Source organism: Cherax quadricarinatus, chromosome 28 (assembly GCF_038502225.1).
Source record: "Cherax quadricarinatus isolate ZL_2023a chromosome 28, ASM3850222v1, whole genome shotgun sequence".
Lineage (NCBI taxonomy): Eukaryota > Metazoa > Arthropoda > Malacostraca > Decapoda > Parastacidae > Cherax > Cherax quadricarinatus.
In genome coordinates, this window is record NC_091319.1 from 5,914,360 (window position 1) to 5,930,324 (window position 15,965).

General features: G+C 41.5%; 1 protein-coding gene across 6 annotated transcripts in view; it reads left to right on the forward strand.

Annotated features, from left to right (window-relative positions):
* Positions 1 to 15,965, forward strand: part of Rho1 (ras-like GTP-binding protein Rho1) — a 52,823-nt gene that overhangs the window by 29,291 nt on the left and 7,567 nt on the right. The window contains exons 2-3 of one of the 6 annotated variants that reach the window (XM_053782792.2): positions 3,771 to 4,279; positions 14,971 to 15,131. In XM_053782792.2, the coding sequence (XP_053638767.1) occupies positions 4,201 to 4,279; positions 14,971 to 15,131 (240 nt within the window). In that variant the 5' untranslated portion in view covers positions 3,771 to 4,200. Of the gene's footprint in view, positions 1 to 3,770; positions 4,280 to 5,872; positions 5,997 to 11,512; positions 11,858 to 14,970; positions 15,132 to 15,965 lie in introns of those variants that run through there. The other 5 variants (XM_053782795.1, XM_053782793.1, XM_053782794.2 and 2 more) reach the window with 5 other exon arrangements.

Consider the following 15,965-nt stretch of genomic DNA (forward strand, 5'->3'; position numbering starts at 1 on the left):
GGCTAGCGGGAGAGAGAACGCAGTAGCGGCTACTTGAGAGGTGAGGCCAGGAGCTGAGACGCGACCCTTGCAACCAGAAACAGGCGCGTACAAATAGTTGAGCATACACTATTTACATAATCGTAGATTCTCTTCAGCTGAGCTATCAAGAGAGGCATGTCCGCTGCTGACGTTATCTCCACCACCATCGCACTGAGCCTACTGACTACACCGTTAATCTCCCTCAGTGAACACTATATTAATACTTTTGCCACCATACTATTAAAATTCTACACCAATGAACTGAGTCTCGACCCCTGCTATCACTTAGTGTATGTGTGTGTGCGTGATGATAATTTCACAGTTACGTGAAAGTGATATAAAACGACTATTTAACAAGTTTTGACCTCTCACAGAGACCATCTTCAGCAAACCATATGACTTAACTTCCATCACAAGACCTAAGTTTAGGGCAGTAACAAGTAACTTCAGGTCAGGGGTAGTGCCAGTGTCAGGTGAGATGATGAAATTGGGTCATGTTGCAATCGTAGCTTAGTCGAGGATTTTGGAAACAGCTTCTCATATATTTTTTTATGATTATAATTCTTGATATACTGGGGGAAACCACTGAACTATGCATTCATATCCAACAGATTTCTTATGCTCAATTATTCAGTTTTACGAGTCACATGCAGTCACTTCTGGGAATCATCGCCCCTGCTTCCCGGTCCCAGTTTCTACCATGAATTTTATATATGACAGGTGCAGTGGGGGTAATTTTTCTTTTATAAATCTCTGGTACAATGTCTTACTTTGTTAAGGGTAACGCGATGTACTTTTGCTGTTAGTAGGATTTTTGTTTTTGTTTGTTCTTTCACGTGGTACGGGATTAACAATTTAGTATCAGTTTCCACTGTGGAGTTTCATGTTTAATTTTGGTGCTGTAAAGGCTGTACTTGTCTCTTGCTTGATCTTGTTTTGTGTGAACCATTGTGGATAGGCGAGTCTTCTTGAATTGTGCAGTGATGCTTTTTTTTGTCAGAGTGCTGTGTACTGCGCAGTCAGTGTTGTGGCTTGCACAGTTTGAGTGTTGTGGCTTGCACAGTGTTGTGTACTGCACAGTCTGAGTGTTGTGGCTTGCACAGTATGAGTGTTGTGGCTTGCAGTGTTGTGTACTGCACAGTCTGAGTGTTGTGGCTTGCACAGTCTGAGTGTTGTGGTTTGCACAGTCTGAGTGTTGTGGCTTGCACAGTCTGTGTTATGGCTTGTACAGTCTGAGTGTTGTTGCTTGCACAGTGTTGTGTACTGCACAGTTTGAGTGTTGTGGCTTGCACAGTCTGAGTGTTGTGGCTTGCACAGTCTGAGTGTTGTGGCTTGCACAGTCTGTGTTGTGACTTGCACAGTCTGAGTGTTGTGGCTTGTACAGTCTGTTGTGGCTTGCACAGTCTGAGTGTTGTGGCTTGCACAGTGTTGTGTACTGCACAGTCTGAGTGTTGTGGCTTGCACAGTCTGAGTGTTGTGGCTTGCACAGTCTGAGTGTTGTGACTTGCACAGTCTGAGTGTTGTGGCTTGCACAGTCTGAGTGTTGTGGCTTGCACAGTGTTGTGTCTTGTACAGTCTGAGTGTTGTGGCTTGCACAGTCTGAGTGCTGTGGCTTGCACAGTCTAAGTGTTGTGGCTTGCACAGTCTGAGTGTTGTGGCTTGCACAGTCTGAGTGTTGTGGCTTGCACAGTCTGAGTGTTGTGGCTTGCACAGTCTGAGTGTTGTGGCTTGCACAGTCTGAGTGTTGTGGCTTGCACAGTCTGAGTGTTGTGGCTTGCACAGTCTGAGTGTTGTGGCTTGCACAGTGTTGTGTACTGCACAGTCTGAGTGTTGTGGCTTGCACAGTCTGAGTGTTGTGGCTTGCACAGTCTGAGTGCTGTGGCTTGCACAGTCTGAGTGTTGTGGCTTGCACAGTCTGTGTTGTGGCTTGCACAGTCTGAGTGTTGTGGCTTGCACAGTGTTGTGTACTGCACAGTCTGAGTGTTGTGGTTTCCACAGTCTGAGTGCTGTGGCTTGTACAGTGTTGTGTACTGCACAGTCTGAGTGTTGTGGCTTCCACAGTCTGAGTGTTGTGGCTTGCACAGTGTTGTGTACTGCTCAGTGTGAGTGTTGTGTCTTGTACAGTCTGAGTGCTGTGGCTTGCACAGTCTAAGTGTTGTGGCTTGCACAGTCTGAGTGTTGTGGCATGCACAGTGTTGTGTACTGCACAGTCTGAGTGTTGTGGCTTGCACAGTCTGAGTGTTGTGGTTTGCACAGTCTGAGTGTTGTGGCTTGCACAGTATGTGTTGTGGCTTCCACAGTCTGAGTGTTGTGGCTTGCACAGTCTGTGTTATGGCTTGTACAGTCTGAGTGTTGTGTCTTGCACAGTGTTGTGTACTGCACAGTTTGAGTGTTGTGTCTTGTACAGTCTGAGTGTTGTGGCTTGCACAGTCTGAGTGTTGTGGCTTGCACAGTGTTGTGTACTGCACAGTCTGAGTGTTGTGGCTTACACAGTCTAAGTGTTGTGGCTTGCACAGTCTGAGTGTTGTGGCTTGCACAGTCTGAGTGTTGTGGCTTGCACAGTGTTATGTACTGCAGAGTTTGGGTGTTGTGGCTTGCACAGTCTGAGTGTTGTGGCTTGCACAGTCTGAGTGTTGTACCTTGCACAGTGTTGTGTACTGCACAGTTTGAGTGCACCTAGAAACATTTCTCAGTCTACACTTCTTTTAATCTAGTCAGAAGGATGAATAAAAAAAGTGCAAAATAAGGCTGAAAGTGTAGATTTACGACATACAACGCATTCCAGCAGCGAAGTCTCCTTGATCACAAGTATACATACGTCCAGGAAAGGTAACCTGCCGCCTTTCTCCCACTGGAATTTAAATTTACCGCCGCGATCTAAATAATTTAATTCCCCTCCCCCCCCCCAAAAAAAAAAGGTCTGAAATTGTCTCCATTTCTCTTTTTAGATAGTAAATACCTCGTGTGTGAGTTGACTGTCTATTCTGGTTATGGTTGGTAAATGGGATTGAGAGGCTGTCGACTACACGAGGGTCATTAAGCCTACACGGGAACCTTTTCACCACCAGGCAAGATTAGTCTAATCCCTAAATCAAGGATTACACACTGAGAGAAATACACCCCTCAGGGTATATATCCTGTGAGGTCCATGCTCTTTACATTCAGTCATGCAAAGTTATTTAGAATATAACTTATAAATAGTTTACGTAAGTTTAAATGGTTTTATTCTTTATAGATGGCTTGTTCTTACTTCATTTCTGAAGTCAGATTTCATTATGCTCAAATTTCTTTGCAAACAGAGCATTGCGAGGTACCACAAAGGTATGAACCAAAACAGCAAGGTATGAACCGAAGCAGGTACCAGGAAGATATAACCCGAGACAGTGGTACCAGGAAGGTATGAACCGGCAAAATATAGAAACTATGCCCACCTGATTCGCTGACTTATTTCATGACTTGCCTCTTGAAATGACTTAACACTTATACGTATGCCGCGGAGATTCCCTGTTAAACAAAATATATCGCCCACACCGTTCCCTACTTTTCAAAGTGCAGTCAGAAATAATACTGATACAAAGAAGACGTGCATTTCTCTCAGCGTATACACCCTGAGTTAAATTATGTTCTGGTGGTGTAAAATGTTACGTGTAGCCTTAATGACCTCTGTGTAGTCGTCAGGCCTTTTAAGCCCCATTAACCAATCAATATTGTTATAGTGTTTGTGACATTTGGTTCTATTATTTTGACAGGCTGCGGAGTGTGGAGGATAGCGAGGCATTGCATCCCGGCCCGTCCAACCAGTCAGCCAGAATCTGCCAACCAAAACAAACTTACTCAAACTTAGATAACAGTTTTTCTATAAACTTACGTAAGAGAAGTGTTCAACACGAAGATTCCTCATTACCTTTGAAACGTTGAGGAAATAAGTGTTGTGTAGACGTATATATCAAGATATTTTCAAAGTCTTGCCAGGCGCCACCTAGCCTAGCCACCCTGAGTCTAGCTTGTTCTAGCAAGGCCCCTGCACATGTCCTAGGTCTGTCCTTGACTGACCTAGTGTGTCATCGTTCCTGCGGTGACATTATTTGCTCTTGTCTGGGCTTGTCCGACGTACCATAGGGAGGGAGAGAGAAAGAAGACCGACACAAGCAGAGTAATAGAACCCACCACACAACAGCCATGGCCAACAGGGAGATCAACATTCGCATCCCCATCCCCAACTTTAACTCTTTCTGCTGCTGGACCAGCGAGAAGACAGGTGAGTCTTTCGAGTTTTAAATCTCTCATTTACCATCTATGTTGGTTACTTGTCCTCCATATTTCTGTCTATCCACCTGTCTATCCGTCTGTTTATCTGTGTGCAGATAATGTTTTTATTTTGGTCTTATGCATAAATTTAAACTTTAACAATGGAACAATAGTCTTAGTATGACCCAGTAGAGTCAAAGTGACTCATTGGAGTCCTTGTGTTATATAGCTATATAATGTTATAGTTGCATACGCATGTATACAAGCACTACCGCAGCTATGTTGAAAAATATAATACAATACCGACAAGTTGATGATTAAGACACATGTGCAACATTTGGGAATACTACCTGTTTATAAATTCAAGTCTCTTCTCAAAGATCACTTACTTACCCAAAACCAAATAAATACTGAATAACTGAACCTTATAAATTGTATATCTTAAATGTTTCTCACAATTATATCACATAAATGTTAAACCTAAAACCCAATCTAACTTTATTATTTTTTAAATACACTACCTAACAGAATACTCCATACGACTGAATGTACAACAATGCATACAACCATATGACCTGTCTTTGTAATACTCACTTGTGCTTTATAGTAATCTGTTTACATTAATGTTTTATCACTGATTTCATCATTGCTTAGTTAATCTTAAGTTAATTTTAAGCCAGCCCGTAATGCTATGCATAGTATAAGTGGCTTTGGCATGCTGCTCTTATCTGTATTTTTTTGTACCTCTGTATGTGCTCAAATTGTTAATAAATAAATAAATAAATACTTATTGTTGAAACGTTTCGCCTACACAGGAGACTTCTTCAGTCACAGAGGCAGCAGGTGTAGTAGTGATATGATGTAATCATTTCACTACTACACCTGCTGCCTCTGACTGAAGAAGCCTACAGTATGGGCGAAACGTTTCAATATATACCCAGCTGTTGCACATGTCTTAATCATCACTGCTTCATCTACTGGGGGTTAAAGCCGAGATGCAGATACTTATTTATTTTTCAATTAATGGCTAATTTTCAATGTATTGTGTTGGCCAATTACCACGAAAACATGATTGTTAAAAAATCACATATAAACTGAAAGTCATATTTTTTTTAAAAACGATTTCTTAGATTTTTTCAGCATGTGATTTTTAATCCTCCGCTCCTCTCAAATTTAAATGCTGCCTCTGCCACTGTATACAAACTTATACACAATTATATTAACTAAGTTAAGTCAATACAAAAAATAATATAGCAGACCAAAGATAAACTATGAACATTTTTAACGATACAATAAATAACTGTCCTCCCTTTCTACTGTTTCATTCATTAAATATTCTTCGTTCTCAAATTGATTTATAATAAGACTGGCTTTGACATGGTCAGATAGCCCATTCCAGTTTATTATGGCTGTGTAAAAGGTGTTTGAGGCCTGGCCACTTACTGTGGCTATTACAAAATTGTGTTTTTCCCCCTTGTATAACAATGGCCTTGGTTCTTAACTTTAAAAAAAATGCAGCAGCATATTTTGGGCAGTGTTAGGAATTTTGTAAATATGGTTCTCTCTCTCTCCCTTTATATAAACATCCTGGGGTGTTAGGACACCATGACGTCATTACGCGGGACAGTTGCCAGTTAGTGTGGCTTAGTGTGTGTGAGGATACTCAGCAGTAACAGTGATACCTATCTGAGTGTAAGGGAGTTCATCTATACCTCTTCGATCAGGTGGTTGGTTTACTTCTGCCATTTCCCACTATCGCCCAAGCTAATACATTTCCTTGCCACAGTTGTACTTCAGGAATACCATTGTACTGCGACTGTGACTCGTTATTATATGTCAGTGTTGTGCCCTGTGTCAAAATGTATGTCATTTATCTACCTTTTCGTTGACCTGGAATATTTTGTACGTCATAATCATATCTCTTCTTTATTGTACGCTTAAGTGCCGTGAGGTGTAGCGTATTCAGTCTTGAGTTCCTATAATAAATTTTATTTATTCTGGTGAACCTCAGAACTTTATAGAGCTTTTCCGTGTACCCGTCGAGATGAGGGCTCTACCGGTGCTGTGTACTCAAGGATTGGTAAGCCCCGAAGTTCTATATAATGGGTAAAAATGTCATTATACGTCACTTTACAACTCCAGAGCTTTAGCAGTATTCATGTGTTACCAGTAGTTTCTTCCGGAGTTCACCGCCCCCTTGGCACTGTCCCAGACCAGGTCTGATTCCTAGCCTGATCGATCAGGCTAGGAATCAGGCTGAGTAAAAATTATCCATACACTGCACTGTGTTAGTTGATGCTTAAAAAATACATTATTTTATCACAGTAGTTTTCTTTTTCGTATGTTATGGTTCTTAGTTAATTCGTTAGAGCAAATCACCAGACATGGGAGATGGGACAGTCAGTGAACCATAGTACCCGGCACTATGGTATGCTGTTTTGCTTACAGTGTTTGTATAGCAATTTATTATAGACCTACAGTGGTGATATATATAGTAAAAGGTTAATAATAATCCAGGATAACGCAAGAAAGACGATATGGCTTATTTCCTTTGACGTCATTAGGCCTCTTTGGGTTTTTTAGGTCCACTTGGGGTCTTCGAGTCCCAGTGGGTCAAAAACTATTTATAACACTCACCTAGATATGTATATGGTACTGCGCAGTGTTACGAAACACTGACAGATTTAAGGTTAGCAGAATGAAGATTGCATCAAGTGTATTGCTGTAGGTCTGTTGTAACTGCATTGCAATAACTCTGTTGTTCTTAATGGTACCATGTATCCGCTGTAGCACCGTTGTAAGTAATGGTACCATGTCTGGTCGCAAGAGGGCAGACGTGACTCATAAACCATCTATTAATACGGCTGACAATGACGCCACTCACTTACTCTCAACCTGAATTCATTTGTAATATTATCCTTTAAGAGAGGGACGGGGGTGCCTTGGTTCACGTAAAGGGGCTCTTGATCTAGGGAATTGGAGCTACCTTACCCTTAGTTGAAACCCGATTGCCTCATTAGATGCCCCAGAGCTGTATAATTTCTTTGGATTTAATGCTTTCCTTAATAATAATAATAATAATAATAATAATAAGGTTACAAGATTTCTTATTTTACCTGCCTACCTAGCTGGTTGCTGAGGTGATCAGCCAGGCTGTTGGTGCTGGCAGCATGCAGTCTGATAAACACACAACCCGGCTGATCAGGAACTAACTTGAGGAACCTACCTAGTTCCCTCTTGAAGACGGCTAGAGAGCTGTTGGCAACTCCCCCTACCTGGAGGGTATTCCGGGGATCAACGCCTCCGCGCCCCGGTCCATGACCAAGCCTCCTGGTAGATCAGGGCCTGATCAACGAGGCTGTTACTGCTGGCCGCACGCAGTCCAATGTACGAACCACAGCCCGGTTGATCCGACACTGACTTTAGGTATCTGTCTAGCTCCCTCCTGAAGACAACCAGGAGTCTATTGGTAATTCCCCTTATGGCTGGTGGGAGGCTGTTGAACAGTCTTGGGCCCCGGACACTTCTTGTGTTTTAGTGTACTAATAGCGCCCTTACTTTTCACTGGGGGTATGTTGCATCGCCTGCCAAGTAGGGCGTGATTTCGGTGTGCAGATTAGGGTCCAGTCCCTCCAGAATCTTCCAGGTATAGATTATAATGCATTTCTCTAGCCTGCGCTCCAGTGAGTACAAACCAAGTGCTTCCAAGCATTCCCAGTAGTTAAAGTGTTTGATGGAACTTATATGTGCAGTAAAGGTTCTCTGTACATTCTCTAGATCTGCATTTCACCTGCCTCAAATGGAGATGTTAATTTAATGTACAACAATATTCCAGCCTAGAGAGAACAAGTGATTTAAAAAGGATCATCATTGGCTTGGCATCTCTTGTCTTGAATGGTCTCATTATCCATCCCCTTAGGGAGGGTATTAAAAAATCTTGGCCCTTTTACACTTATTGAGTTGCCTCTTAGTGTACGAGAGAGCGAGCGAGCGAGAGAGAGAGAGAGAGAGAGCGAGAGAGAGCGAGAGAGAGCGAGAGAGAGCGAGAGAGAGCGAGAGCGAGAGAGAGCGAGAGAGAGAGCGAGAGAGAGCGAGAGAGAGAGAGCGAGAGAGAGAGAGAGAGAGAGAGCGAGAGAGAGCGAGAGCGAGAGAGAGAGAGAGAGAGAGAGAGAGAGAGAGAGAGAGAGAGAGATTAAGGGAAGAGAATGAAAGGGAGTGTCGAACATCCTGCTGGTTTGTGAGGGTGAGTCACTATCATCCTCGCCCTGTCTCCAACTGTGCTCATGTCCCTCATCACCACTGTAAATACCACCCCTGTAAGTATTGTGTTACCTAACGTCACCACCACTGTAAATACTATTAATTTATACTCTAACCTGACATAACACTGTAAATACCACCAACGTATACTCTGTTACCTGTCATCACCAATGTAAATACTACCCCTGTAAACACCACAATCATTAGCATGATCTCTGCAAATGTTAGTAAACATTTTGTAATCATCAATGTAAATGCCGCCCCTGTAAACACCATTATCATCAGTATGTATTGCAAAATCCACCAATGTAAAATCAATACTTCTAACGCTACGGCTAAATATATCACCACTGTAAACATCACAAGTGTCAACACTGCCAGCATACACACACTGTAAACATCACAAATGTCAACACTGCTGTTAGTATACACACACTGTAAACATCACAACTGTCAACACTGCCAGTATACACACACTGTAAACATCACAACTGTCAACACTGCCAGTATACACACACTGTAAACATCACAACTGTCAACACTGCCAGTATACACACACTGTAAACATCACAACTGTCAACACTGCCAGTATACACACATTGTAAACATCACAACTGTCAACACTGCCAGTATACACACATTGTAAACATCACAACTGTCAACACTGCCAGCATACACACACTAAACATCACAAATGTCAACACTGCCAGTATACACACACTGTAAACATCACAACTGTCAACACTGCCAGTATACACACATTGTAAACATCACAACTGTCAACACTGCCAGTATACACACATTGTAAACATCACAACTGTCAACACTGCCGGTATACACACACTAAACATCACAAATGTCAACACTGCCGGTACACACACACTAAACATCACAAATGTCAACACTGCCGGTACACACACACTAAACATCACAAATGTCAACACTGCCAGTACACACACACTAAACATCACAAATGTCAACACTGCCAGTACACACACACTAAACATCACAAATGTCAACACTGCCAGTACACACACACTAAACATCACAAATGTCAACACTGCCAGTACACACACACTAAACATCACAAATGTCAACACTGCCAGTATACACTGTAAACATAGCACTGTAAAGAACACACTTGAAAACACTGATACTCTAAAGGTCATGCTCCCTAATATACTAAATATGTATACTTATTATTAGTAGTAGTAGCAGTAGTATATTCATGGGGTCATTCAGAGTTTGAGGAATGGGAAATAATCATGTTTGATCCAAGGAAGGGAGATAAGCTCTCATTCCCGAAATCAAGGGCCCTTCACTAGCATCAGTGTACCCCTTTATTGTTTTTATATAAAAGGGATGCACTAAAACCGCATGGGTAATGTAGATCTTGGGGAATGGGAGGCATTCAAGCCTGATTGGCTCTGAGAGTTTTGCGCCTGAGTAACGCTTACCAGACAGAGGATCGAGCCTCCACTACTTGCGCTGAATTACCCATACGGGTTTAACGATTCTTATCATTACAAGAATGTTTTAAGTAGTGGTTCAGATAGTGCCTCTGCTCCCCTTTACATAATGCATGGTTACACGTTGTCAGGTTTCACTGATTTTGATCCATCCAGCTACCATCCAGTTTTACCCTCCTCTTACCTCCGCTACCGTCAAGGGAGGTTCCTTGACGCTGGTGAGGGGCTCTTGATCTAGGGAATTGGATATGTCCTCCAGTTCCCTGAATTAAGCCTGAATACCTTCCATCCCCCCCCCCTACAGGCGTGGTATAATCCTACGGGTTTAGCGCTTCCCCATGATTATAATAATCTTACCTCTGCTGTTGTGTATAGTTCAGTAACCGATAGTGTAGCCTTCCTCTTGTCTCTGGTGCTGCCCCTATATCTGCTGAGAACACCACTTTAAATCAGTGTTCACTTCATAGACTTTCTTGTGTCTTCTTGTGAGCTACTTTCATTCCTTCTACAGTCTTACTGCCTTTTTTTTTACTGTGATGTCAGGATATTTTTTAATGAAAATATGAAAATTTCCTAAATTTTTTTGCAAGAGATAAATCAACTGTATAGTATATAAATCCAGATGTACTCTTGTTAATGCTTTTGGGGCCTAGTTCCTAGGCCTTTTGCGTATCCATATGCTCCTGCTCTACCCTCCACAATCTAATCTGTTGTCGTTTATTGCTATGTCATTCTCAAATTACTGCTCAGCTTCTCTTCTTACCCTTGAATATTAGTCTTCTCAACTGTTTACTTCTGTCCCTCGCTTTCTAACGATTTTCCATGTTCTTGTCGGTTTTTTTTTTTTTTGCTTTGTTTGTCATCTCTGTATTCTCATTATGATGATAACGACACAGTGTGAAGATTGAATTGTTGAGGTCCCTGGCAGGATGACGCGTCTTGTAATAAAATAAAAAGGCACAATACTGTGACTGGAATAATACACAAATAACCCGCACATAGTTTCATTCTCCTGTGTGCGAGTTAAGTAAGTAAGTTTATTCAGGTATACACAAATACAGTTACATAGAATTATCATACATAGCAGCATATGTGTAGAGAACCTAGGATAACCCAAAAAAGTCATTGGTTATTGGTTAGTAAAAGTTTATTCAGATATACACAGTTAAATTGATTATCATACATAGCAGCATTGGTGTTTTCTAATACCATGACCCACACAGTGTGTGTTTAGTCACCTATATGTGGTTGTAGGAGTCGACTCACAGCTCCTGGCCCGTGTGTGTGTGTGTGTGTGTGTACTCACCTATATGTGGTTGCAGGGGTCGATTCGCAGCTCTTAGCCTATATGTATGTGTAATTAGGTTAACAATTCACGTCATGATACAGGCTGAGTTGACCAAGCAATACACGCTGCGATGCTTTCTCCACACACAAAGCAAATAAATCTTTCCCTTATCTATCTATTAGGGTGAATCAATGGGAAAATAAGAGGAGATATAGGTGGTGGGAGTGAGAGAGTGTTGGAGGAGCGCGCGTCACTTGTGTGAGGGAGGGAGCATTGTGGGAGTGACGTCACACATTCCTTCTCCATTACGCCCAAAACCCTGCAAGGTGTGGCCCAGCAGCCATATTGGATCCCGGCCGCCTTACCCTTCACCACATTTCTGAGGTACACCCGCAGTTACTTGCTGTGTGTGGGAGTGGGGCCAGGCCGGGCTCAAGTACTGGTGTGCAGGCAGGTACTGGTAGCACCCACGCCTCGCCCAGTAGTGTATTACTTCGAGAAATTGGAAGTGAATTGCGAGGCTCTTTGAAAGTCAGTTGAGCAGCCACTGACCTGTTGGACTGGGGATGTGGTGGGTGTGTGTGTGTATGTGTTTTAGGCGACTTGTGGACTCTGGCAGTGTATGTGGACCACAGTACCGACCTGTTAAGCTGTGAGAGGTTTATAGAGAAATATTTAACTGCAAAAGAGAGGTGTAGTGAAATATGAGGCTGGACCATAACTACCGTCTGCCAAGACTGAAGATGTCTTGGTGTACAGCCTCTTGCTTCTCCCTCAAGATTGTCTCAATTCTCACGTTGCTTTAATATGGCGACTACTGTTATTCTCTCTAGTGTGATATTGCCACGTTACAATAAATTATTGCTTTCCTTTTGAAAGCAAAACATTTGCCTTTGTCAGGTTAAGCTTATGATCTTTACATATGGTTAACCAAACTATTATACATTTATACAATAATTGCATTAAACTCGCTTATCATATGCATGCATTGGCGGTAAAATGCGTAAATTTGACCTAGGATAACGCGAAAACCAATGTTTTTCTTATATTAAAACTTGTCACTTATTCCGGATATCTGGCGAAGTCGCCGAGTTTTTAAATTCCCGTCGTCGGTGAGTAAAGGCGACAGGTTCGGCAATTTGAGAAGTTTTCTAATATAAATTAGGTTTATTTTAAGTTAGGCTGTCAGTTTGCACTGCCATGTCCATGACCAGGCCTCATGGTTGATGGACAATTCAACTAGGTTGTTGGTGCTTGCTCATAATTTTACTAAAGTTCTAGAACTTTGCCATTAAGTATTGTCTTCAAATCGATTGGTTACTTTGTAACTGTGCGATTCTAGCATACCCAATTACTCACGTACTTAATGCAGTTATAGTAGAATTCTAAAATCTGGCCAGTGAATGGCTCTTGATTTAGGGAATTAGAGCTACCCTCTTTCTTGGCTCAATCCTTATTACATCCCATTCCGTAGGTGTTATATGTCCTTTAAGCATCATATAGCACCCATAAATGCCACAAAAAGTGATTAGGGTAAGCTTGCTGTTAGTCTTTCTGTGGTGATATGTAATTTAACCCGTAAACGGTCCAAGCAGATCTACGTTCACATGTGTAGTGCTACAAAAGTAGATCTACGTTTTTTTTTACACATTTTCAGATGTAAAAAAACAAAAAGATGATCTACTTTTTTTACATACTTTCAAATGTTGAAAAAACGTATATATACGTTTGGACCGTTTACAGGTTAATCTTAGAAATGAAACTGTTACTAGCATCCCCATCTTAAACACTGAGGTACTGGGATTGTTCCTCAGGAAGGGTAAGATGAGCATGTTTCCTTACACCTGCTGTCCCTTTTCATAGCAGTAAGTAGGTACATGGTGTTAGTTAACTGGTATGGGTCGCACCCCCAAAAGTTATGTTTCCTAGTGGAAATACGAGTCCCCGAGGATGCACACTTTTTTGGGTTATCCTGGGTGGTTAGCCCTCCTGATTAAAAAAATCCTAACTTAAGCTGTTCAGAAAATGTGGATAATGTAAATTCTCCAACACTACAGGCTGTTCAGTGGAAGCATTTATATTTTATACCTTTGAGAAAAAAGTAATAAAAAAAATTTTTTTTTTTACAAAAGTTTTTCCCAATAAGCCCAGAATATAACTGGCTCCATTGCACAGCCCATTTAATATTGTACAATTTACATGCTAATAAGAGCAGCTAAATTAAATATTTAATGATAGCCCAGAAAAACACTGGCAGTCATCTCCGCTGTTCACGTGTCAGTGACTAATCGTGTGTGTATTCCTCTAGGCAAATCCCTCAGTGGATGTGCCTTGATGCTGGTGTGGGGCTTTTGATCCAAGGAATTAGACCTTTGTTTCCATGAATTGAACCCACGTGCTGAACGACCCCTGTGGGTGTAGGACTCAATGTAATAATCCTTTGGGCAGAGAGTTTTCCTATATTTAAATTTACCAAATAAATTTGTCAGTTTTGTTTGATAAAAATATCAGCAAGCAGTACCAAGATAACAATGGAAGTACTTGTGAGTAAACTCGGGATATTGCTGGGCACTTTATTTCCACTATTATTGTTGATATTTTTCATATATGTGTAATGGATATACATAGAGGCTTTGTCAATTTGGCTGTGTAGTAATAACAAACTTTTGTCAAATGTGGCTGCACATATTTTGTAACATGGAAGATCTTCATACTTGACAATGCAGTCATCCATATACTAGATGTAAACTTGCTGGTCTCTACCTTGTATGCATGCAAAGAGCTTTTATTAGGCATAAGAGATATGAAGGGCATTTAGTTCTTTATCCATCTAAAGCTGGGACACTACGGAAACATTTGAATAGCTGACAATACCATGTACAGCATTTTATTAGATTGAAGTATAATTCTAATACTGTACGTACTTGCAAAGTCAAGCTGGTTTAGTCGAAGCATCTTGGTAGCCTATGTACAGATTCTTCTGATGGCCACTTTGGTAAAGATTGTACAATTGGGTAAGTCTCTTAGTTTAGAAAAGAACTTGGCTACTGGTAGGTTTAATTTCATAAAAATACTTTCAGATGTAATAGAGGTTGGCAACCGCTAATCCGGTTCCATCAGTAATCCGGCACTAATTTTGGCTAGCATAATTTCAAATTTCTGGGGTCGCCGCACCAACCTGCCACTACTGTTTGCAGGTGCTACTTGCTGCACAAGTCATTCCAATTTGTTTTTCTCCACTTATTGTTATAACCTGCTCACTTTTAGCCCTGGTCATGGTTACAACAAATAAAGGAAATGCTTCTCGTTGAGTAACGCACAAACACTGTACATTGTCCATAAAAGATAAGGTGGCTTTGAAGCCACTGTCGGTCCCGTAGTATGACACCATGAGCTCAGTTCAATGAGATAAGCTCTGATTGGTAAATTTAGGACTACATATGAGAGAATAGGTCTGTGTGATAAGTTTGTGCTATATAAAAAAAAAGAAAACTGCAGCACGCAGTGCATGAGAAAAAACTACGACTGTGTTTTTGATGTAAAATGGCGACTGCTGTGTATTTTCATATTTTTTTATTGTTGTAATCTCATTTTTTTATCTCCTTTGATAGAATGGAAGATATTAATGCCCACTGTATGCATTTAATACATTTTACATTTCAAGGCCTTATTTCTTTCTTTCAGAATTCATGGCGGCCATACGAAAAAAATTAGTTATAGTTGGGGATGGTGCATGTGGTAAAACATGCCTTCTTATAGTATTTTCAAAAGATCAGTTCCCAGAGGTCTATGTGCCAACAGTATTTGAAAACTATGTAGCTGACATTGAAGTTGATGGTAAACAGGTGAGTGTGTTTGAGTTTAAATTACAACTATGTTTATTATTTTCTTTTTAAATTATGTAATTTAATATTATTTTATTATTATCACACTGGCCGATTCCCACCAAGGCAGGGTGGCCCGAAAAAGAAAAACTTTCACCATCATTCACTCCATCACTGTCTTGCCAGAAGGGTGCTTTACACTACAGTTTTTAAACTGCAACATTAACACCCCTCCAGAGTGCAGGCACTGTACTTCCCATCTCCAGGACTCAAGTCTGGCCTGCCGGTTTCCCTGAACCCCTTCATAAGTGTTACTTTGCTCACACTCCAACAGCACGTCAAGTATTAAAAACCATTTGTCTCCATTCACTCCTATCAAACACGCTCATGCATACCTGCTGGAAGTCCAAGCCCCTCGCACACAAAACCTCCTTTACCCCCTCTCTCCAACCTTTCCTAGGCCGACCCCTACCCCGCCTTCCTTCCACTACAGACTGATACACTCTTGAAGTCATTCTGTTTCGCTCCATTCTCTCTACATGTCCGAACCACCTCAACAACCCTTCCTCAGCCCTCTGGACAACAGTTTTGGTAATCCCGCACCTCCTCCTAACTTCCAAACTACGAATTCTCTGCATTATATTCACACCACACATTGCCCTCAGATATGACATCTCCACTGCCTCCAGCCTTCTCCTCGCTGCAACATTCATCACCCATGCTTCACATCCATATAAGAGCGTTGGTAAAACTATACTCTCATACATTCCCCTCTTTGCCTCCAAGGACAAAGTTCTTTGTCTCCACAGACTCTTAAGTGCACCACTCACTCTTTTTCCCTCATCAATTCTATGA